The 24,616-nt window shown below is 41.5% G+C and overlaps 1 protein-coding gene across 1 annotated transcript; it reads right to left on the reverse strand.

The window, feature by feature from the left end:
* Nucleotides 1-1,480: 1,480 nt before the first annotated feature.
* On the reverse strand, nucleotides 1,481-3,641 carry GPR101 (G protein-coupled receptor 101). Its single transcript, XM_018555051.1, has 2 exons — nucleotides 3,501-3,641; nucleotides 1,481-3,268 (listed from the first exon to the last, which is right to left on the reverse strand). Exon 2 carries the CDS (start codon nucleotides 3,023-3,025, stop codon nucleotides 1,760-1,762), a length of 1,266 nt encoding a protein of 421 aa, XP_018410553.1. The 5' UTR covers nucleotides 3,026-3,268; nucleotides 3,501-3,641; the 3' UTR covers nucleotides 1,481-1,759.
* Nucleotides 3,642-24,616: the final 20,975 nt, after the last annotated feature.

Below are 24,616 nucleotides of genomic sequence, written 5' to 3' on the forward strand. Positions count from 1 at the left end.
CAAGAGTTGGTACAGGAAAGGTAAAAAGTACTGTTTAAAAAATTGTTTGGTTTTCTGTCCTGATATAAGCAAGTTTCAAGAAACGAAAAGTAAAGCTTTAAGCTTACTTTCACCACATCTATAGAGGCTGTTCTTATACTCTCTTGCTCATAGTTCCTTCCAGTGTTACTGAGCACATTAGGCTGCAATGTCTTGCTATTTCTTAAAGTGCCAAAAAATTATTGTTAAAACTGCTGTAAAAGAAATCAGTATTGTCACTTGCTGGAGTGTCAATCTCCTGGGTCCCCCGTAGCGATTACTGGTTCTCCCTTCTGACCTAACATCACCGCAGGAGAGAGTGGTGATGTGAAGTCAGAGGGAGAAACCATTGAGAGCTGGAAGGACCTGGATTAGTGTTGGCTTCACACTTTGGGGGATGAAAACCTGTGAACACAGTGGTATTATGTGGCCAAGTACTGGGAAAAGTGAGTATTTACTGCCTTCCTTTATAGGCAACAGCAGCATTTTAAAATAGTCCTTCAGAAGAGAAATATGGGAACTGCCATTGCTGAGCTTCTGCTCATATTGCGATTTGCCTGGCTGGTATAGGTATTATCTGACATCACTACTATCCTGATCACTGACCCCTACCATGTGCACAGATCATGAAAGCCATAATAAAACCAGGAGACCTTATCTTAGAACTAGGTGCATTATTCAGCATTGCCTGACTGCCAGGCCACTAGTATTTTCAAAAAGAGATTTCAGCAATGGCAGCCTCCATGTTGCTCTCATGACAGTTTAGCTCTGTTTTTAGACCTCCTCTGTCCTTGGCACAGGTTTGGGATCAGCCATGGAGTGGGAAATAAAAGCTAGTTAGATGCCAAGTAACCTACCAGCATGTTTTTGTTCTGCGGAAGAAAAACTATTACCTAGATGAAATCCACATAAACACAAGAAGAACATACAAACCCCATGCAGATAGTGTACAGGGTAGCATCTGAAGGACCCTAGTGCTGCAAGGTAAAAGTTACTTACCACTTGCACTCATCTAGGCCCAATGCGATACCAGTGCATTAATCCAAAGCAACCAATCATCTCGCCTTTACTCAATTTGGAGAAGTCTAAATAATTACAGATGTGTGCTGATTGGTTTCACTGGATAGCAGTGTTTCACACATTGTTCTTTGCCTTGTTAATAAAGCCGACAAATTGCTGTTTGGTACATCTCTACAAAATGGCAGAACCAGAATTAACACTTTACCTCCTGGACTGCACAAGTTATAGGAGCAGAGAGCTGCAAAGAGAATGTTAGACTTCAAGTAATACAGATTACAATCTATCAGTAAAAATGCCAAAAAGAAAAATAACCCAAAATATATTTGGCACTTATACTATGGAAGAACGTATTTCTACCATATATTTACAGGCACCTACTAACGTCGAGTCCAGTGACAGATTCCCCGTATCACTCTGCAAATAGTTAACAATATCTGATTCATTAAATAAGCAATTTCTTCTTTTATTACAAAATTATCATCTACAATGACAGGAGAAATCTTCTCTCCACAAAGTGATAAATTTAACCTTGTCACTGGGAAAAAAGGAAACACAATGCCTCACACTGCATCCTTTTGTTAGCAGTAAAACCGGTTAAATTCACACACAGAATCATTACAATCTAAATCCACTTTGAACACTTTTTATACCCACTTTAAATACAGAAAAAAACCCCCAACGTATCCATTACATGGTATAGAAACATCATTCTGTCTATTGTTTAGCAGCTAATAAGTTGTGGCAGATCAGGATCTATCTTTCGCTGAATCGACTGTTTTTCAGGGGATATATTGGCAGAACTGCTCTCTCTTTTGCTGTCTTTAATCTTTAGGTTGTTTAGGCTTTTACCGGTGATTACAGATATGGTAGTTTCTTCTTCTAGGAATTTTACTGTAGGGCCAGTGGAAAAATGAGACTGAAGTATTCGACCATCCGTGAGTATAATGTAACTATCTACTATGGCATTTTGAGGGTGCACCTGCTTGCAGAAAAACCCATGCAATAGCAAGAGGAATTCCTTCTTCAAGCTTTTGTGCATATATCCATAGATATAGGGATGGATGCAACATTGTAGGAAGAAGAGAACAAGTACTAGAGATGCTACCCATTTAGGGATGATAGTACTGGCACAGGAGGAGACAATGCTTAGGATGCTATAGGGACCCATGCTGATTATGTAGGAGGACAAGATAGCAAAGATAACCTTGGCTGCTTTGCAATGGTAGAGCGGTCTGTGATGACTTGTTTTGTCAAGTGCATTTAGCACAGCAGATCTTGTCCCATCAGACCTGTCACATCCATTTGCCTGAACTGGATGAACTAACGCGTTTTGCCTCCTGGCTGCTCGGAACACCATCCCATAGCACGCCAACATAATGCTCACTGGTAAGATAAAAGAAAATAAGGCGCTGAGGATGGTGTAGGAATAACTTGAAGCCCAGAGTACTTTGCAGTAGTGGCTTTGGAGATCAAATTCAACTTTGCCCCATCCGTAAAGAGGAGGGGTGCTCTGGAGGACGCTGAGAATCCATGTGAAGAAGATGAGCAGGCTCCCCCTTTTTGGGGTCATTTTGGTGGGGTAGGATAATGGGTGGATGATGGCCAGGTATTTATCGACAGACACTACTGTGATGGTGTTGACTCCGGCAAAAGCAAAGAGGTGCATGAGCACCACCACGGCGCCACAGAGGCCATGTTCCAAAGGCCATATATCCGGGAGGGAGGTTACAATGACACAAGGCATCACCAGAACGGTCTGCAAAAGATCAGCAACCAACAGATTGAAGATAAAGCGGTTCGCTACCTGAAGCAGCTGTGGCTTGCGGTGAAAAACCACCAGCAGCATAATGTTCCCAAAGAGAGACAGGCAAAGGAGAGAAATAATGAGGGCAATCCTGAGTACAGTGTCGGGCATAGAGGGTGATCCTTGATCTACTGAGAAATTACTTTGGTTCTCGGTGGTCCTGCGGTCACCCAGCCTCTGCATGGTGAACCCGAGCCCCTTATCACACCTCCATCCAGAGTGGGGGCAAATATCTGTTATAAGCAGGACTGAATGATGTTGGGACTTCTATTATTCCATGACTACATGATGCATCACACTCACAGAGTTCTGTATATGCTCTGTACATCCATTTTCCTCCTTCTGCATCAGGACCGATAACGGCACACAGACCGAGACTTCACATGCTGCCATATACCATGATTTTTACTTCTTCTCCTAGGAGGCCTATGCAGTAAATACAGACATTCAAACAACAGTTTCCAAGGACAGAATAATTGATCTTTACAATAAGCACATGTACAATTCAATGAAATATGTTAAAATGATCATTTCTAATATGTGCCTCTCCATATTTATAAATACATTGGTCTCATTGATAATATAGCCAGTGGCACTTGTCCAGTATGCATTGCTTAATAATAAATGAGGTAAAAAAAATGTGCAAGGGTCTTTTTACCTGTTGATGTGCATTGTCTTATCCCCTGTTGTCCTGAGGAAGGTGATAGAATGATAGATGTGTCTCCATGCCCCCTCCCCGTTGTGTCTATTTCTGTGATTTGGGTAGCTCAGTGCAGCTGGAGAGAAATCAGCCCCTCTCTCTCTCTATTTCTCTCCCTCCTCCTCCTCCTCGCTCCTGTCTTTCCAGCCCTCCCCCCAGTGTTCCTTTGCTCAGAAGCTATGGAGATGCTTATGTTGAGCAAGCAGAGGGAGCTCTACCAACACGACATTGGCACACTCATTCTTACAGGAGCAGCAGATTGCTGCATTAAAACATTTTACATATTTTCTTCTCTAATGACTTTGGTATTTTAAATAATGAAGTTGGCAGGGTTCCCTCAACCCCGCGTGGTTACCATTGTACGTCGCAGATTTGTTTAAATACTACGTCTCAGGCCCTCGCAGACAGTGCAAATCTGTGTGCTTGGATCCGAGGCAATATGACACGTATTTACAAAATGTGCCTGAGATGACACCATGACTAACTGAGAGCGGCGCTTCACATTTGACCCAACACCGGCGAGCAAATAGCTCATCTTGCAGATTGCCATTAAGTTTACCAGTAATACAATAAAGAGTCGTTTGCATTTACAGCGCAGCCTCGGCTTGCATTTCATCTTCTTACAGATACCAACAAGCCCACGGATTATTAGCACATGTCAATCTTCACAACTGCCTGGGAAAAGTGCCGTATTTGTCCATTATGGACTACGAAGGGCTGTCATTTATAGACTTATTTAATATAGAGCAGTGTGTAAAGTTCCATTACCCACTGCTACCAAACCAAATTCGAGTTTCACTAAATTTGACTTTGGTCAGCTGAAATCTGATTGGCTTGAAATATAAAATTAGAAATGTTCTTTGGATTGCTGGTTTAAATATTAACAACTGCGTGCTGATTGGCTGAACAGTGCAAGAAAAGAAAGAAACAGAGATGACATACAAAGTCTATGCACATAGTGTCCTTTGTCAAACCCTGGGCCCAGCGCTATCAAGACTCAATTGCTAACCAATTAAATTGAAAGTAAAGCGGGGTTAACCAAAATTAATTAAATAAGCCTCCCGGAGGTGTTTGCCATAATGTGCTGGTATGCACAGCATTTGAGCACATTATGGCCGACTTTCCTTTCAAACGATCGCCTCCAGCGCTGTGCTGTCTGCTCTCCTCTATTGCTGCCATCTTCTCCATCTTGCTTGACTGGGCAGGCATGATGTAATTTCTAAATATGCGCACATAAGTTACTTAATCTTGGCATGCCGGGTCTGTGCATTGAGTTGTTCATGCGCAGCTCACTGCATAGAGAAATAAATAGCTGACAGGCAGGTAGGACTTACACCGTCTCTTCTGCTACAAAGAAACTGCCTTCAGCAGTTTTTCTTATATACAGTTTACTTCCAATTTAAGTTTGCCAACACAGTTACCATTTCACTCGAAAACAGTTGTTTCAGCAACTTTGTTCAATTCTGTAATAGGTAGTGGCAGGATCATCCCTATAATGAGGCAGTCTGATGTGGGGGGAAGGCAGGCAGGGGGGCACAATATTTGTAGTGTGTCTGCCACCCCTTTTCTGGCCAGAGCGTCCCAGGTTGCTTAGAGCCAGGCGGGGAGATGTGTAATGGCCATACATATCTCCCTGCCAAGTTCTTAGCAATCTGGGACACTTTGAGCGGTGTCCTGTTCAGCTCCTTGCAACTAGTGACGTCAGCTGGATGGATTCCACCCAATCATTACTTGCACCACCAGCATCCCTTCCTCCACCACCCCCCCTTCCCCTAAGGAATTGTACCACTGGCAGCACCAATCCCCCCTCGCCTCAGGCTAGGGACACCCCTGGTTTGTCAGGTCAAATACATGATCGTTTTTGACCATAGTGACGAGGAAACTTGAACGAGAAGGATGGAGAATTGTTCTTGTTTCATACCTAAACTAACAAAATTCTAACTGGAATGTGTTACTCATTCGGGAAAAAAATGTTCTTGTGTAATGCGCCTGATCTATGAAAACAGGAAATAGAACTTTCCTTGCCATGAAAATTCTTTCATAGAAACGATTATATCTGATATGGGGAAGTATGAAAGAGCAAGGCAAGTAAACGTTTCTGTATAGGTCAGGTGTAAAGATATAATAAGGTTAATAAAGTCACATAAATACATGAATCGCTTCCTTACATCCTGAAATGTTAAAATTCACCATAACGGCATGGCAATCGAACTGCGAGTTCTCCGGGATTTGCTGACGGTGTTATCGAATGCTCCATGAAAGATCTTACAGATTTTTGGAATAAATGTTTGAACACGAATCTATCAGTGTATGGCCAGCTTTGGCCTCTGTGTTAGATGTAAAATGTTGAAGCAATCCACCTGTAATGAGAGAACACAGAGGCGCCTATTGCTGACCTCCCCTTCTGGAATTTATAGTTGGCTGAATGTTCCAATAGTTTTAAAGAAGAACTCCGGGCAAATAAAATCTTAACCCTTGCAGTGGGGCTACCCCACTAACATAACAGAAATATACTCACCCGAACCACGATCCCAGCTGCCTGTTAGACCAGTCCCTGCAACCTTGCTCCTCCTCTGCTGCAGCTGTCTGAGGTCCTGTGAGTCATCACTTTCTATACAGCGTATAGGAAGTGAGGATGCTGGGGGACATTCCCTTGCTGGACCAGATGAGGTTAAGATTGTATTTGCCCTAGAGTTCTTCTTTAACACATTCTCAATGTGCAGACCTGGAATAACAATGCAAATCAGGATTTCTGATGTCACTGCGACTTTCAGATGTGTATACCTCATTTGTGGGAATGGCCAAATCAGAGTCCCAACCTCAATCCCATTGAAATACAGTGGTGAGTCTCATAGCAAGCAAAAAAATCCAAACTATACAGAAACATTTCCGTGGAAAGAAATAGGTCAACATGCCTCCTAGTGGCTGCATAGGCCTGATTGGTAGCAACGAAAATATACAGCTGAGCTTATTGCCGATTAAAGGGTCAGGTTGTTCAAAAGTGATATTTTAGTTATAAGTGGAGCTTTCAAGATTGAGTCAGTCTCTGGGATGCTTATGAAACTCCAAGGGCTTGTTCACACCAAATGCAGTGCGTTCCAGAGCGGTAGCTGCTGGATTGCACTGCAATCCCTAACAAAACTTCCCCCTGCGTTCTGGGGCGGGAGGGTGCATGGCAGTGCATTGAATTCAATGGCACCGCTTCCACGTCCTCCCCGCCCGCAGTGCTATCAGACACGTGGCAAAACTTTGCCTGTGTTATGTTCCACTGCAAACACAAAAAATAGAGTAAGCAGCATTTTTTGCGTTTGCAGTGGAACGGAACGCAGGCTAAGTTTTGGCACGCATCCGATCGCACTGCGGGTGAAGGGGCACTCACCAGCTTCTGTAAAAGAGCTGAAATATTAGTGTTTGGGAGGAATGATCCTTTAAGGAGCTTCCACAAGTATAAAATATAACAAGCTTGCAATCTTATTTTTATTGGTTATTTTATGTGTTTAAGCCATTAGATAAATAAACATTTGACATGTTTGTTATATATGAACTGTGATTATCTGGTGACATTACAGAAGACATTCATGGAAACAGACAGAATATTCATAAGGGATAATAAACTTTTTTTTTCTTTTTACTAATTACAATAGCTATATGTACCTGGCACGAAGCCACAAGAAGGCATCTATCATGCTCCATAATAATATAGGACAATTCTACTTGAGGCAAATTAGAGGCAGTCGGTAACACGCTCTGCAGAGTCTGATGAATCATTCCCTTAGCAATGTGTGTGCACACCTACATATTGTGCAAGTGCTGATGTAGGGATTGTGTTTTTAATTGAACAGTCTGGCTAAATGGAATTATACTGTAACCTCAGTGCTATTAGAGCGTCGGGTTTGAAAACCACTGATTTAAAATATCAGGATCAGGTAAAAATATAATTAGATCTGAGATGCCAACATTTGAATACAGTTACCAGGGATACATAGAGGCTGGTCACAGTGGTCAGGCAAGCCGGTACACAGAACGCATAAAGCAAACTGCCATTTGTAGGAATAGGGGGTTGACATGCAATCATGAAAACTGCACATGTTCACATTCTGTTTGTCTTTCTATTAACAGTCTTATGTTTTTATACATTACATTAGAGAGAGGTGATTAAAATAAGATCAGATGTACAGAACCAGTTCTGCTGTAATATAAAGCTGTATTTGAATAATAAGACTGCTATGAATAATAATGTAATTATTAATAATATTATTACTAGTAATGGTAGCACTACTAGGTGATGTAGGAGAAGTTGTAGACGTATGCCAGCCAATGGATGAGATGTATGCATGCTTTTTACTGTATTATTATTGTGGTTGATGGCATCACAGTTGGCTTAACATACTGTAATGCTGTATTATAAAGCTGAATAATAATGTCATTATTAATAATATTATTACTAGTAATGGTAGTACTACTAGGTGATGTAGTAGATGTTGTGGTAGACATATGCCAGGCAATGGATGAGATGTATGCATGTTTTATTTACTTATGGTGGTTAATGATATCACTGTTGGCTTATTATACTGTAATGCTGTAATATAAAGCTGTACTTGAATAATATGACTACTATGAATAATAATAATATCATTATTACTAGTAATGGTAGTACTACTAGGTGATGTAGTAGAAGTTGAAGTTGTAGTAGATGTATACCAAGCAATGGATGAGATGTATGCATGCTTTTTACTGTATTATTATGGTGGTTGATGATAGCACAGTTGGCTTATTATACTGTAATGCTGTATTATAAAGCTGTATTTAAATAATAGGACTGCTATGAATAATAATGTCATTATTAATATTATTATTATTAGTAATGGTAGTACTACTAGGTGATGTAGTAGATGTTGTGGTAGATGTATACCAGGCAATGGATGCTCTTCGCTGTATTATTACGGTTGTTGATGATAGCATAGTTGCATCATTATACTTTGATGTTAATAAGAGATCACGTCACTCATTTAGGTTCTTCCATCAACAAATCTGTAACTGCTGCAGATCTGCAGATAATAATGGAGGTAGAAACAGATGTCAGTGGGTTGTAGATTGAAGGCAATGGTGTGCTTTAATGCCACGCCATGAACAATTAAAAACCTCTTTGAATGCATGCAGGTTTCTATGCAGTTATGGTGGAATTATCATGCAGGTGAGCTGAGAGGTGTCGTTTTGGGTTGACCTTAGTTGCTGATCTCAGTAGCCCTGAACTCCGTTTTTTTAGAGGTGTTGTTTTTTTGTTTTTATTTAAACAAACTTTATTCTGTTTTTGCGGTCAAAACTGAGGGGTATGACCCATTGTTCCAAGGTATACAGTTTACACAACGTAAGATCAATTATAGCGATCTCAACACTTGCACCAGAAAATTCCAATGTTAACAATCCAACATTCCCAAGCTGGTTGCCTCACTCACATGAGTTATTGTATGCTATTATATTACTTAGATAAGTTCTCCTAGGAATATTTCAGTCTAGTTACAATCGCGAATTATCTACAGCACCATTGCTTGTCAAGGCACTTCCAGGACCCCTAGGTCATTCGTCAAGTTCGTCTTGAGATACCATGCCGAGTATTTAAAGGGTTGCATTATTGATGCTATCTCCGTGCCATCATACGTTGCTTCCAGGAAATATTTCCAACGTTTGAAACATTTTTTAGTAAGTGCGTCAACGTGCATTTCAGTGCCTAGTTTTTCCCGATTAAACAAGACTTTCAGTTCCATAATGACACTGGAGATTGGCGGAGTGGAGGATGTATTCCAAGCTCTCATTATACTCCTCCGAGCAGCCAATAGACAAATATGCAACCAGTCTCTGCCTCTGTGGGTGGAGCAGTGAGGTTCCACCGCTGAATAATCGGAGGCGCTGAACAAATATAGTAGCGGGTTCATTTGCGGGGTCCACTTCAGGACTCTTGAGATATATGCGTTAACACTAGTCCCAGAACTGCGCCATTGAGGGGGCACGTCCAATAACAGTGGGTCAGTGAGGGGCGTGGGAGTCCACATTTTGGACACAGTGATATTATGTGTTGCGTTGTTGCTCCAGCCGGGAGTAAGTTTGCCACATAGGCCCGATGCATGATTTTAAATTGGGTCTCCCTCCATGTCTCATTAGTGACCAATTTGTGCACCATATTGTATCCCTCCACAATGTGCTCCACCAGGTTTGGAGTCGGGAAATCCTTAGACCAGTCTTTGACATTTGAGGATGACAAATTGGCCCCGTAAGTTAGCTGCATCCCTGGGTAGATATCTGATATAGAGTATCTCCCTCCTGATATAAGGACTTCCAGGAACGTAGAGGCAAATAGTACTTTGGGGTCACTGGAGAACACGGGCCATGTTTTGTCAACTTGTAAGTAATACAAAAAGTGGGAGGATGGCAATGAGTACTGTTTTGCCAATGCTGGGAAAGGTGCAGGTTGGTATGTACCGTCCTGAAACATTTGTTTCCAATGTGTAAGCCCCTTCCTACGCCATAACTTGTAAGCAGCGTAATCATTGCCCTGAGGGAACATGGGGTTTCCGAGTAGCGGACACATTGGAAATATATAAGGCGAGAGACCCAGCCTGCGTCTAACCACCTTCCATGCCAAGACCCTATCCCTGATTAACAAGTGATGGCACAGTGTTCCTGGCAGCTTTGACAATTTACAATGCAGTATGGCTTGCAAGTCCCATGGATGTACCAGAGCCACCTCCAGTTCCATATTGGAGGATCTCGAGCTTTCCGTGAGCCAGTCTGCAGCATGGCGCAGTATACACGCTAAGTTATATAGCCCAACATTAGAGAAATTTGAACCCCCCTCGCTTTTCGGGAGCCAGAGCTTTTTCAAAGCTATTCTTGGGCGTTTATTGCACCAGATGAATTGAACCATTGCCTTGTTGAGACATTGAATATCCTTATGTTTCAATAACAAAGGAACTGTCTGTAAGGGATATAGTAGTCTCACAAAGCTTGTCATTTTTACTAAGTGTATTCTCCTGAAAAGCGACAGGGGCAAACCCCTCCTTCTCGCCAATTCCTGCACTATCTTGTCTATAAGGGGAGGAAAATTCAAGTTATATATCGTGGGCGGCATTTTACCTACTTTGATTCCCAGGTAGGTGATGTCCCGACGCGCCACTGCAAAGGCTGAGGAGTTGTCCCACGCTGAGGAGGATAGTCCCGCTAGGGGCAGTATTTCACTTTTTGAGTAATTAATGCGGAAACCTGTAGAGGTGTCGTTTTGGGTTGACCTTAGATGCTGATCTCAGTAGCCCTAACATCACCTGAACTCACTTTTCTTTAAAGGAGTTGTAAAATCCCAGCATATACCATCCTATTATAACATCCGCATTGTAATAGGAATACATACTACAGTTGTTTTTGATAATGCAATCAAAGTTCATTTGAAAAAAATCCCCTTTATGTAGTGAGTGCTGCCTTCCACCTGCCCATCACTTTCAGCAACTTCCTGGATTCTCAGTGTGCTTTGCATCACTTTTTCTGCTGCTTGTTGTGATGTAATCCCGATTTCTCAAGACTACATATCCCATCATGCATTGCTTCCAGCAAGCAATAATAATGTTCTTTTGTTTCCTGTGTTCACTGTGAGAGAGGTGGAAAGAGCTGAACTGTAGTTCACACAGCAGGCATTGTGAGAGTGGTGATACAAAGAAGTGTATATTCACATGGCTGAGTGAAACTGTGTCTGTGCATTGAAAAAGTGCATCCTATGGGCATCTTCATTAAGTAACTTTACAATTTCTAGATCGATACAGCTATTAGTAGTGGGTAGGACTTATTGAAACTCAATATAGAAATACATATTTTCTTTAGCATTTGACCATAAATACCCTTTAATTCATGCTGTGTTTCCTGGCTATATGTTTGCCCTTTACTCTGATTTTAATCTTTGGTTGTGGATACCCCTGGCAATGCCCTCTGATTATATTTTGGCTTTGGTTATCCCTGGCTTCAACTATGGTTGCGTCCTACTTACTGAATCTGCTGCATTTGTCTGACCCTGGCCATGAGCTAGCAACATGTACCTTGCCTCAGCCGGACTAGCTTATAGTTATTATCCGCAATATCATCCCAGGCTCTGCCCTGTGCTTGCTGCATACATTTCAAACCCCCCCTCCATCCCCAGAAGCTCAGGTGAAAACTGGGAACTTGCAGATTCTCCACCTCGGAGAAAGCCTATTACCTGCTGGTGGCCCTGAGCATTCACGGTCATTCTAGCTATTCTGCATGTACCCTATACTCATCTGCCTTAATCCTACACATGTCACAAAATAGTTGTAGCCCCTGTGCAGTCAATATACAGAAAATATGGGGCAGCACAGTGGTGTAGTGGTTATCACTTCTGCCTTGCAGCACTGCAGGTCCCTGGTTGAAATCCTGCACACTATCTGCATGTTCTCCCTGTGCTTGCGTGGGTTTCCTCTGGGTACTCCGGTTTCCTCCCACACTCCAAAGACATGATGGAAGGTTAATTGCCTCCTGTCTAAATCAGCCCTGTATGTATGTGAGATAAGGATCTTAGACAGTAAGCTCCTTGAGGGCAGGGACCGGTGTGAACATTCACTGCGTAAATTGTCGGCACTATATAAATAGCTGTAATAAATAAATAAAATATACTACACTGTAGAAGCACACCAGCTTCACAGAACATATAATGCATGCATAGACTTATTATTATTTTTATTACATAGTATTTATATAGCGCCAACAGTTTGCGCAGCGCTTTACAATGTAAGGAAGACATTACAATTACAATACAATTCAAGACAGGATGGTAAGGAGGGCCCTGCCCCTGAGGGCTTACAATCTGAAAGAGGAGGGGGAAATTATACATGAGGAGGTAGCTGTGTGGGGATGAATTGTTTGAGAATGTGATGTTTGAGATAGACTTGACTAGATATCAGCATATATTAAATGTGTTAGCTTTCATCTCCACATTTCCAACTAAGATCTAGTGGTTTGCTGTTTTTCTACCTTCTTATACATTCATACACTTACTTCACAACTGTTAAAAAAGATATATCCAGTTTATTAAAGCTTCAGCATTTACAACCATTAGAAAACAATGGAACATTTATTTTTAAAAGAGATATAAAGAACAATTTCACCTTGAAAGATTGAGCTCTGGCAGTGTATTAGGGACTTTAACACTTGCAATCTACTTGTGAATGTGCAGCACTGCAAGGAGGTGATACAAACATTATATACTTCACAGTACAGACATATTAATAAGCACTTGTACATTGGTGTGACTTTTCCTGCTAAAGTATACTTGAACAATGTTCTTCAGAAGCAGCTGAAAGTGTTACAGTGAATGAAGAGCAATCTATACATGACTTTACAACCTGCATGTGTAACCCAAGTGAAGAATATAAACTGTATAATACTGGATCAACTTACCTTGCTTGAAAAGCTTAAATAATATTTAATATCGTTGCTATCTTAGTGTACATTCCAGATCAACCCTCAGCCCTCATTTCTTATTTATTGCCAGGCAATCACTGTCCATGGTGCTGAAAGGCAAATCTCTAAATAGTACTTTGGATCTGAAATCGTGTCATGATAGAATCCTTTCATACTGCTTGAACAATTATAACCATTTCTGAGAACAAGGTTACCTTTCAGATGCCCCCGTGTTAGGTTCCATCTCAGAATATTATAGGAAAAACATTAACGCTGTTATGATTCTGCTGAAATGAAAGTTTGAAAGTGTGTTTTTTCATCTTGGAGTAGCATGGACTGCTTCATGTGAGGTCCTTGGATATATTTTAAATATTATTCACTGTACCATATCATGTAACAATTACCAAGGACCAAAGACCAAAGCTGTGAGAAGGTTAATAAATTTCAACATGTTCACGCTGGAAGTGAGGAGATTAAGGGGGGATATCATTTTCATGTACAAGATGTTCAATGGTGATAGTAACATCAGCAATAAACGTTTTACAGTAGGCTCCATAACAAAGACAAGAGGCCACCACCTAACATTGGTGGAGAAAGGATTTCAGCACAAGGGGCATAGGGGGTTCTTCTCAGTTAGAGCGGTTAGGGTCTGGAAATCACTGCTCGCTGCCGCAAGCAGTGATTTCAGCTGGGAGTGTTGAATCGTTCAAAAAGCATTTGGACGATTTCCGCAGAGACCATAACATATAGGGGTACAGGTAGACCTAAGAACAAGATCACACATGGACTCATACACACACATACACATGCAGAATCACATGCACACACGCAATAGGTTGAACTTGATGGACCTGTGTCTTTATTCAACCTCAAATACTATGTAACAATGTAATTAAATTTAAGGGTATATGACATTACTGCCTGGAAATTAGCATCTTCAGAAGCAGAGGCAGCTTCCAATACCCTCTCAGGACGAGATTGTTTTAAATGTTAATGACTGACAGGTGGTCATTTGTTGCTCTAAGAGATTGCAATTTAAAGAGGGATTGAAGGACTATTATAATTCCTAATACATACACAGTAAATACAGTATTTCAAACATTTTTCTCAGTAAAGTATTACTTAAAGTTCTGGGGGGGTTCTCAAAACTGTCAATCAGCTTTGCTCTTCAGTTTGTTCAGTTAATATTTGAAAATGAAAGAGAGAAGCTGATTGGTTGCCATGCACAGCTGCTCCAGGTTTTGTCTGCTCCAGTTTTGATAAATTCCCCTCACAATAAATTGCCCCCCAAAATAAATCAGTGATGATTAATTCAGCTGAAAATGATAAGTTTATCCCAGCAGTGGCCTTGGGTCCCTGAGCGCAGTTTCCCCAGCTTTTGCCCAGGCCCCGGGGGAGGGGGGGGGCAGTTCCACCACTTCCTTCAACATCATGTCCCATAATTTATAGCACCATCTCACATGCACGGTGTGCACGAGCCACAGTACACAATGCTCCCAGGTTGCCAGGGAGCATTGTGAGAACCCTGTAGCTTCTTCTGGGATTCTGGGAGCATGCATCAATGGGTGGCTCCATGGGATCTTTCATGTGAAGTAGCCACCTTTTCACAGGAAAGCAAGGAAAGCACTGTGGATACCACATTATTCAGGAGGAAAGAAGGAATTCAGTTCTCCATCAGGTCCCCTCTAGTGATTGACAGCAGCAGAGGGCGGGTGCAATAGCTAATTTGCTATTGGCTATTGCAATCTAGCAATGCATTCCTATGGCAACATTTTTTATTTTTTTTGATGGCAGCAGAACCGCCGGCCAATAGAAAACAGTTGGGCGGAGCAAGCTGTCACTGCTAGCTTCGCCCAATCGTTTTCTATAGTTTTTTTCTACTTTTATAACTATTTTTCTGTTCTGCTCGGTCCCACAGAGGGACCGAGCAGAACAGCCGAGCCGAATGCCACCCAGTGGCATTCGACTATTTACTCACTGCTGTTCGGCATCTATAAGAATAGACCGAACAGCAGTGAGTTTTTCAGCCGATATACGGCTGGAATCAGCCGTACCAGCCTGAAGTGAATAGCGAACAGAGTTCGGCTCACTTCTTTTCAGGTCGGTCGTTCACTCGGCTGCCTTCGGCAGCTTAGTGAATAGACCCCTCAGGAGGATTCTGGGTCCTACATACCTCCCCTCTACTACTCTTAAGCTGGCCATACACCTTAGAACCATCACAAGACTTTCGTCTTGCAATGGTTGTTGTAAGGTAATTAAAAAAACGTACAGGCAGATCGTACTTGCGATAATCGCATGCCCGCCCTGCTGAGGGCTTCCGATGACTGCAATGCTGAACGGGCAGTGTGCGCTTGCGGCATTTGTCTTATGGGCAGGGCACAAACCCGCCGAAAATCGTACGATTCTCAGCGGGTTTTCAAACATGCTCGTAAGACAAAAGACGTGCAACCGTACAGTAGAAACCGTCACACGCCTTCCATACACCTGCCAATTATCGTATGATCTTGGGATTTCCCGCGATTATCGTGCGATAATCGGCAGGTGTATGGGCACCTTTCCACACACCCTGTCACATAGTCTTGAGATTTCTTTGTGCCTTGCACCAAATCAAGGCACACCCTGCCAGATTTAGCAAAGCATCCAAAAAACATAACCAAACCTTCCTAAAGTAGGTACAGTGTTCTTTTCTTTAAAAGGCTAATTTTTTTTTTCCATCTGTGAACATAGGACTGATATGGCTTGCCACAAAGCTCCAATTTTGTCTCAGCTTTGCAAAAGACATTCTCCCAGAAGTATTGCAGCTTGTCAATATACATTTTAGCAAAATCCAGTCTGGCTTTGTTTTGTTTTTCTTTCAACGGTGGAGTCCTCCTGGGTCTTCTTCCTTTAGGCCCACTGTTGCTCAAAAAGCAATGGATGATGCAAGCAGGCACTGATGTACTCTGATCTTGGAGTTCAGCTTGTATATCTTCGGAAGTTTTCTTTGGCTCTTTGTCTACTATTTGCACAGTCTTTCTGTTGAATCTGGGGTCAGTTTTTCTCTTGTGAACTCATCCAGGGAGGTTGGATTCACTCTCATGAACCTTAAACTTCTTCATAATATTTGCAACTGTAGTCACAGGAACATCAAGCTGCTTGGAGAAGGTCTTATAGCCTTTACCTTTCACATGCTGGTGTATAATTTTCTTCCTGATCTCCTCAGACAACTATCTTCTATGCTCTCTGTGGTCTATGTTCAGTATGGCACACACGAAGACACCAAACAGCAGTGTGACTGTTTTTTCTATTTAAGTAGGCTGACTGACTGATTACAAGATTTAAGTCACATATGACCCCATTACAGATATCCCTATCTTCCAATTATTTAAAATCTTTTCTAGGGGTACCAACAAATCTGTCCAGGCCATTCTAGAATATCTTTGTAGAATGAACAAGGTTTATCTGTTTTCACTCTTTCTTTGCTTTACTCTATGATATACCCAAGACATGCAGGTGTACGTGTGACTTTCACACCCGAATCCTGAAAAACGAAATAACACAAATCCGAATTTAAAACGAAACGAAACAAATTTTTTGGCAGTGCACATGTCTACTTACAGACATTATATTGACCCCCTATATCAATACTGATACTTTGGCTTAAACGTTTCTCTTCAAATACAGACCCAGGAAGTATTTTCTCCCCTGGAGTCAGAAGCAGACCATGTGGAAAGATGCAGACACTTTGCTGCAGGCACAAACACCAACAGACGATGAAGTGCAAAGATTAACAGGCAGAATCTTGAGGCATATGTCACTGGAAACACCTGACGGTATAGTACTCTAATGTGCAATTAGGAGAACAGAAATAACAACAAAATGGTGAGCTTGAAGGCCTTTAGAAACATATAGACATGTTTAAAAATGTATATGCTGTGCTGTTGTAGCCTACATCTTACATCGTTTTCTGTCAGGTCAGACATGCTATGGATAGAAGTATACACAATTTATTCCAAATAGTAATAGCACAACAAAAGTCAGGCACTGCATACATTTATTTTCACCTTGTAATCTTTATTAGAAACTCAGAGCTAGCCTGGTTAAATTTGCTAGGGTGTCACAGAACCACTTTGTTGTTTTTCTCCCTGGTGCTGTGATTGCGTCAATCCCGGTTCTTCCCGCTGCCATTCTGCAATGATCTAACAGTTGGCAGGAGGAACTACAATACCCAGCATCGGACATGCTATTTGACACACCATTGTTAAATAGCATCAGTGCCCCAAACTTATAAAGACAGAGTAAGTTTCACTCGCTTCCTGCTGGAGAGGGAAGTATTTAGCTTCTTGTGTGGTAAGGAAAGTTGGCTGGATTTTTTTAGTCATGATAGGATCTTTTTAAGTGAATATGGGTATTAGATACTCCGCGCTCAGGAGTTTTCCCTAACACCCCTACCCTGTAATGAAATTAAATCAACTTAAAGCCGATGTGCTATATCCTAAGGGATATACAGCAAATAATCCACAAATATGCACAGCGCTAAAAGTACCAAATAATAAATATCTGTAAAGATCTGCAATATTTCATATAAGTAAATGAAAACAACGATAATGTTCAAAACAAGTGATATATGCTCAATAAGCAATGAATAAAATAAAATAAATACATAAACAAACAAATAAATATATTGCAAAAATGGCTAAAGTGCAATCTAAGTAAATTGTAAATTGCTAGTGGTAACCAATAGCAACCAGATGGGTATCAACTTCGAGGAGCGTTCTCAGACTACTACAATAAAGGTAGTGTCCTCAGACTACATCTCCCAGAATGCTTTGCTTTAGCAAAGCTCTCGGAGGGCAATGATTGCAGCATGTGGAGTTGGTAAGGGGTGTCTTTTGGCTAACATATGCAGGCCACTTGCCATGCTCAAACACAGAGCATACTTACCCAGCAAAGTTTGTGAATGGAATGGAGTGTGGCAATTCACCTCAGAGTCCAGATAACAACATCTAGATGGGGGCACCAAGAGCATTATTTACCTGGAAATTAGATGGAGACATAGGGCAGAAAGGAACCATTCAAGCTGCTCAGTTCACAATATAACAGATAGACTTGCCAAATTAATAACTGAGGTTGAAAATGGGTTTAAGACCCACTTTCACTAAAATTCTGATAACTGTATACAGTTAAAGCAAGGCTTAAAATTTCAAGTCTAGACCTACTAGCCAGGCAAAAACCTTACTCTCCACCAGTTGTCCCACCAAACCTTGCCCAGGCCCGCCTCCAACCCCACCCCAGGCCCGCCCCCAACTGTCAGAGCTCCGGCCAAAGGAAGCCAGAACTGACAGGAGCTGCTCTGCGGTCTGCATCTGACACAGATGCAGACTGTGGAGCTTCTCCCGCAAGTCAGGTACGCGGTCTGCAACCGCGTGCCTGACATGTTAGCTGGCTGTGGGCCCAAATTTCCACTCGCCCTCACCTTATTTTTACTCGCAAAATGCGAGCAGACGAGTGGAAATTTTAAGCCCTGAGTTAAAGTATATCTCTAGCCAAAACTGAAATCAACTGCCACCTTGAAAATGTGGCTTCAGGCTACAGAACATGTGGAGCTTGAGGATGTTGGCTATTCCTCACTCTTCGTTACTGGTTATCCCAGGTGGTTACTTTGTTCTTGTTTTGTATTCGGAAGGGAATTTGTGAATTCGGACATTTGAATGCATCTGAATGTCTGGATTCCAATGAGGGCAAATGCAAACGAATCCAAATGTTCTTTTAACTAATTCTTAGATCACTCGAATCTTGTTCAAAATTAAACTAAATCGAACATGTGACTGTTTTCTCGCCAAACAGAAAACCCTGTCCAAACCCAAAATGAAAGAAAGATATAATCCAAAACGAAACGAAACACTTTTTTTGCCGGCTTACATGTCTACTTTATTCATAGTTGGTAATCATTAGATTATTTATCACATGTCTACCCTTGCTTGGTGTTAATTGCATGCTGATGATGTAAAATATTTGAGGGATCCATATATACTGTATTTAACTTTTTAATTGATGTTATTGAATTTTGCCTAGTGCTTTTGTATTTGGGGGAAACAGCGTTTGAACCTTTTTATGGGTTAGGGGATTTATATATTTTGAAGAAACAACTGAGATTTGAACTTTGATTACTTTGGTTGGTGCAGACGTTTTGGTTTCTAATTTGAAAATATTTTTATTGCTGTCTGTGCTCCGGTCTTGGTGACAGCCACTGTGGTCAATACAAACACCAAAATGTCCAAGCACAATTACTAGCTAGCTGCAAAAAACACTCTCACAACTTGCATTAAAAACAGAAATTTTAGTTGCACAACTTTTGCAAAATATGTGGAAGCCACATTGCCTCGTCAAGGCTCCACCATCTTGGAGCATATATAGACAAATTGAGTGCAGGTATGCCTGGAGGTAGCCTATCCCTCCTTAAAGGCACAGGGACAGACTTCACTAGAAGCTCAGAACATCACAATGGCAGCTGAAGCCTCCATTGTGTCCCCACACGAAATCCAAACACCCAACTTAACACTGCTTCCCCATGGCCTCTGTTCGTGCAGCAAGAGGGACACTGGGTCTCCACCCGCAAAATGCACTCCCCGCTCCAGTGTTCTGAGATCCCAGGATTGAGAACAGCCACACGCCAATGACGTCAGTTTCTTTAAAACCAAATTTACTGCAACTCAGCCAGTGCCACATGGTTCTGGCCCAGGTAGGACTATATGAAACTGGCTAAATGTCAATAAAATTCTAGGGGTATTGTTGCTCGCTTTGCCCATTAGCACTTACTGCCCTTCTGCTGAATGATTGAAGTGAGGCCCAGACTGTAGTTGTGATGCTTGAAACATTTATTGAAGAACTTCAGGGAGAGAGGTAGAGGAGGGTTGGGATCATCTCGGTAGGTGCAGACTCCCTGGCTTTTCAGAGAGTGTGGCTTCAGCTTCCATGCACCGCAGGCCCAAACATCTGACACTGCATTACTTGAGGTAAGAGTTAGGGATCTCTGTCTTTAGCAGAAGTAACCACTGGACCTGCTGCCACCAGGCTCCACTGTGATTCCAAGACTAGTCCCCAGGGTTTGAGGCCTGGTCAGCTCAGGCAGTCCAGCACAGCCTCCCTGCAGGCAGGGCCTGGGAGAGAGAGAGCTCACATGGCCCACCCCGAGTATTTATCTCCTCCCCCAGCATGTACCACTGGCTCCTTCAACAGTGATTGGCTGGGAAGGGATATCTACTCCTAGCAATCCCATTGGCTGTTCTATCAGCAGGGCACACCTTGTAGTACTCCTGGCAGCAGACAGATGGCCAGCAATGATAGATTGTTTAGTGGAAGAACCAAATGAACCAAACCACAGATCAATATCAGACCACATACAATCTGATAAACACTAGATTTAATAGCACCCTTTCCACCAGGACGCTACATTATTAATATGTAGGATTTATATAGTGCCAACAGTTTGCACATCACTTTACCATGTAAAGGGAGACAGTACTATTACAATACAATTCAATGCAAAAGGATTAGAATATCTCTGCTTGTGAGAGCTTACAATTTAAAAGGATGGGGAAGCAATAAGAAAAGTTAGTAATTGTGGGGGATGGGCTGATGGAAGTAAAAGTACAGTTTTTAGGTGGGATGGGCTTCCCTAAAGAGATGAGATTTTAGGGATGGCTTAAAGGGAGATAGAGTGGAAGATTGCCAGACAGATTGAGCTTCAGTGGATGGTAGAGGCTCCGGAGAGGTCCTGAAGGGGAGCATTGTAGAAGGTGAAGAGGTATCTAAAGATCAGGAGGTCTTGGGAGGAACCGAGTGGACAGTTTGATTGATATTTTGAGATGAGTTTAATGATGTAGCCGTGGGAGAGTTGTGGATGGCTTTGTATGTTGTCATTAGTAATTTGAATTTAATGCATTGGGATATTGGAAGCCAGTGGAGAAATTGGCAGAGAGAGGTGGTGGCCGCTGAATGGATGGTGAGGTGGATGAGTCTAGCAGCAATATTCATGGAAGACTGAAAGAAGGCTACCCTGTGTAGTGGTATACCAATAAGGAAAAGGTTGCAGTATTCAAGGCGAATGATGACAAGGGAGTGAATTAGTAGCTCTTTGACATCATTTGCTAGGAAGGGAGGAATATTGGATATGTTACAGAGGTTAAGTTGGCACAATTTGGACAGTGAATAGATATGGGGCCTGAATGAGAGGTCCGGATTAGAGCTGGCACCCTGGCATGAGTGGAGGGACTGATATTGGCTATTCATCTTGATAGAGAAGTCGGGGAAAGCATTCACCTAATTTTTCTTGTCTTGGTGTCACAGGTACGAGGGAAAATCAGACAGAAACCTGCAGAAATTGTATGTCTTCCCCACTTTAAAGAAAACTAAAAAACTATTTGTGTCTGGAGTTAGCACACCATTCATAAGAAATGTCCGCTATTTAATTCAGCTCCTTCTGCCTAGTATAAAATGAAAATGTTATGTAAAGAGCTATTACATAAAACTGCACGTCATATTCAGAGATGGTTAGAAATTGATGGTGCATGCTGGGAACTAACTTCAATGACCAAGTAAGGTTTTGTCCTGTGAATAGTTGGATCCCATTATCATAAATGCCTGGTGTGTGGTCATTCCTATTTATTTTATAACCTTACATTTAAATTTCACACTCGTGTTTTTAAATGGACTAAAAAAATGTTAAAGCCAAATGCATATAATGGCCACCTCAGTACCCATGTTCACTGATATTTATCTGTCAGCAGCTTTGTGTATATATGTACAGGAGAGTATAACACACTGTACAACAGGGGCACACAGTCATTGTAAATTTGATTAGCTGTATGCTACATTGGTTGATGCATAGAACATTTGGTGCAGACGTAGGGGGAGACATGTGTTTCAATCCCCTTCTTCCAACGTGGCATAGCTAGTAGACATGTGCGATTCGTTTAGCTCCGAATCGAAATTCGGACGAAATCTCGGAAATTCGGACATTCGGATGTATCCAAATTCCGGATTACAGGTATAATGAATGCAAACAAATCCGTATTTCCGATTCCGAAATTCGTTAGCGGTAGTCTGGATGAAAGTTCGTTTGTTGGATTAAATTTCGTTGCAGCAAAATGACTTTAGAATTATGATTTTTTTTAGTCTGCAGAAGAGGAAAAAAAAAAGCGTGCGGTTCCCCCCCAATTCATACCAGACCCTTCAGGTCTGGTAGGAATGTAAGGCGGGACCCCCTAAGTTAAAACAAAAAAAAAGTGCGTGGGGTTCCCCCCAAAATCCATACCAGGCCCTTTAGGTCTGTTAGGAATTTTAAGTGGGAATCCCAGCCCCATTCCTAGCAGGCAGGGGCGTAACTAGAAATCACAGGGCCCCATAGCAAAATTTTGAGTGGCGTAACATGGTGATTGTTACGCCACTGGGACAAGGGCCTATTCCGCACAACCCTGACCCGGTGGTTGTTGGGGTCTGCGGGCAAGGGGGCTTATTTGCATCGGGGTACCCCTTTAATTAGGAGGGCACCCAGATGCCCCCCTTATGAATGAGTAAGGGGTACTTGTACCCCTACCCATTCACTAAAGGGTTAAATCAAATAGTTATTACAAAGTCCAGACTTTTGATAAAATCCTTTAATTGAGCCAATTTTTGACTATTCCTTTAATTAAAAAAAATTAAAAATGGCTCCATCGATGTAATCCAGCGTCAATCACGATGCACGATGCCTGCCGACCCGCCGCAATAAAAAAAGTCTTGCCGAAAACTCGCCGCAAAATGACATTCCTGGTCAAAAGTAAACAGATGGGCGGAGCGAGCCGTGACATTCTCAGCTGTCAAATACTACAAAGCATTCGGGAACTCCTGAACGCTATTCTGGAACTCCCGAACGCTATTCGGGAACTCCTAATGTCATTTTGCTGCAACAAAATTTCATCCAGACTAAAGCTAACAAATTTTGCCCAAATCCATAGTTACATAGTTACAGTTATAGTTATATAGTTATAGTTATCCGAATCCCGAAACAAATTGAATTTCGGACCCGAATCCCGAAAAACGAAATAACGCAAAATCCGAATCAAAACATAACAAAACCAATTTTTTTGCCAGTGCACATGTCTAATAGCTAGCACTTAGTGACTGGACACTCAAGTGCTGTCAATGGGGCAGATAGAAAGCCCTAACCAGAGTGAAGTGAAGGTGAGTAAATACAACTGGTAGAGGTAGCTTAAAAAATAATCTGTTAAATGGGCAAAGCACAGGTTCACTTTAAGACACATATATCAGTGACGGTGGGTAACTTGCATATTTGTATGTCCGGCTTATTTTATTTTGTAAGGGCACCAAACTAGTAATGGTCATGGTCATGACAGTTTGTTTTGCCATTTGTCTTTGGTTTCTTCAGTGGTTCAGGCTTATTGTTAAGGGGAAGATATAACAGCTGTCTCCTTCTCTGCATGCTGTGACTTACACAAGTGTCTGCTGCAAGCACAGCAGGTGCTACACTAGGGTATGTAAAGTCACCTACATACATCATTACATGTGTTGGGCATTTCCATCAGGTCCTCCCTTTCTTCATCTCCTGCACCACTGGCTGACGTAAATGCTATGTCATTTTGAATTTTCTCCACAGGAAAATTGTTTTGTGCTTACCTCCCATTCATAATTAATGTCCTCATGCAGCATAATTAAAAGAATATATATTTATCAGCATTTGTTTTACCAGAACATTTCTTGTCATTGGGATTTGTTTAAAAGAAAAAATTTTTTTGCTAAAGAAAAAAAATGTAGATCACTTCTATACAAAATTAAAACGGAAATTGAATCTGCTTATATTTTGTCTTCCCTGGTTCCTCTGTTCTCGCCCTCATCAACATGCTACTGAAATATTTCAATAAAACTTTTCTGTTTTCATTACATACCTTATTTTCGACCATGTAAAATCATCACTGGAACTCCGCGCTTCCCTACGCAATGATGTCAGGCTGGAAGGGTAGGTGTCTGTTGGAAGACTGCAATCTGCAAAGAAAAGGTAAGAAATACTTTTAAAAAAATTATTTGTATGCCGTGTGAATTGGAACACATAAAAAACATTTAATGGGGGTTCTCAACAACTGTTCTCAAAAATGGTCTAACAAGGATATTGGCCTTAATTGGTAACTCACAGCACTCTGAACATTATTTACAAAAATACGTTTAGATCCAGATATGCATACTGAATACTTCATTATTGACTGAATATTTTCTATTAGTTGCCTTATAACAGATATAGAAAAAAAAAAAAACAAGTTGATGCACTTATTTGGTAGGAAGGGATAAACTAATTCAGTAAGATATAACAATAACGATGTGCAAAGTGCGAAGATATATTTTCTGTCTGATTGCTACGAGTTTTTACATTATGGAAATCATCATTGCTCTCTGTACTTATTTATTGAATAAACCCAATAAGGTCCATTCACCTGTACCTATTGATATACAGTATACAGCATATCCTTATGCACAGTTATTGATTGCTGGTACCATGTTACATTTCTCTGATCTATTTTTATAATGATGGGAGATTTTCTACAAAAACAAATCTGAGTCAATCCTGTCATTCACTTGCAAGATGC

Source organism: Nanorana parkeri, unplaced genomic scaffold (assembly GCF_000935625.1).
Source record: "Nanorana parkeri isolate BGI_ZX_2015 unplaced genomic scaffold, ASM93562v1 scaffold182, whole genome shotgun sequence".
Classification (NCBI taxonomy): Eukaryota; Metazoa; Chordata; class Amphibia; order Anura; family Dicroglossidae; genus Nanorana; species Nanorana parkeri.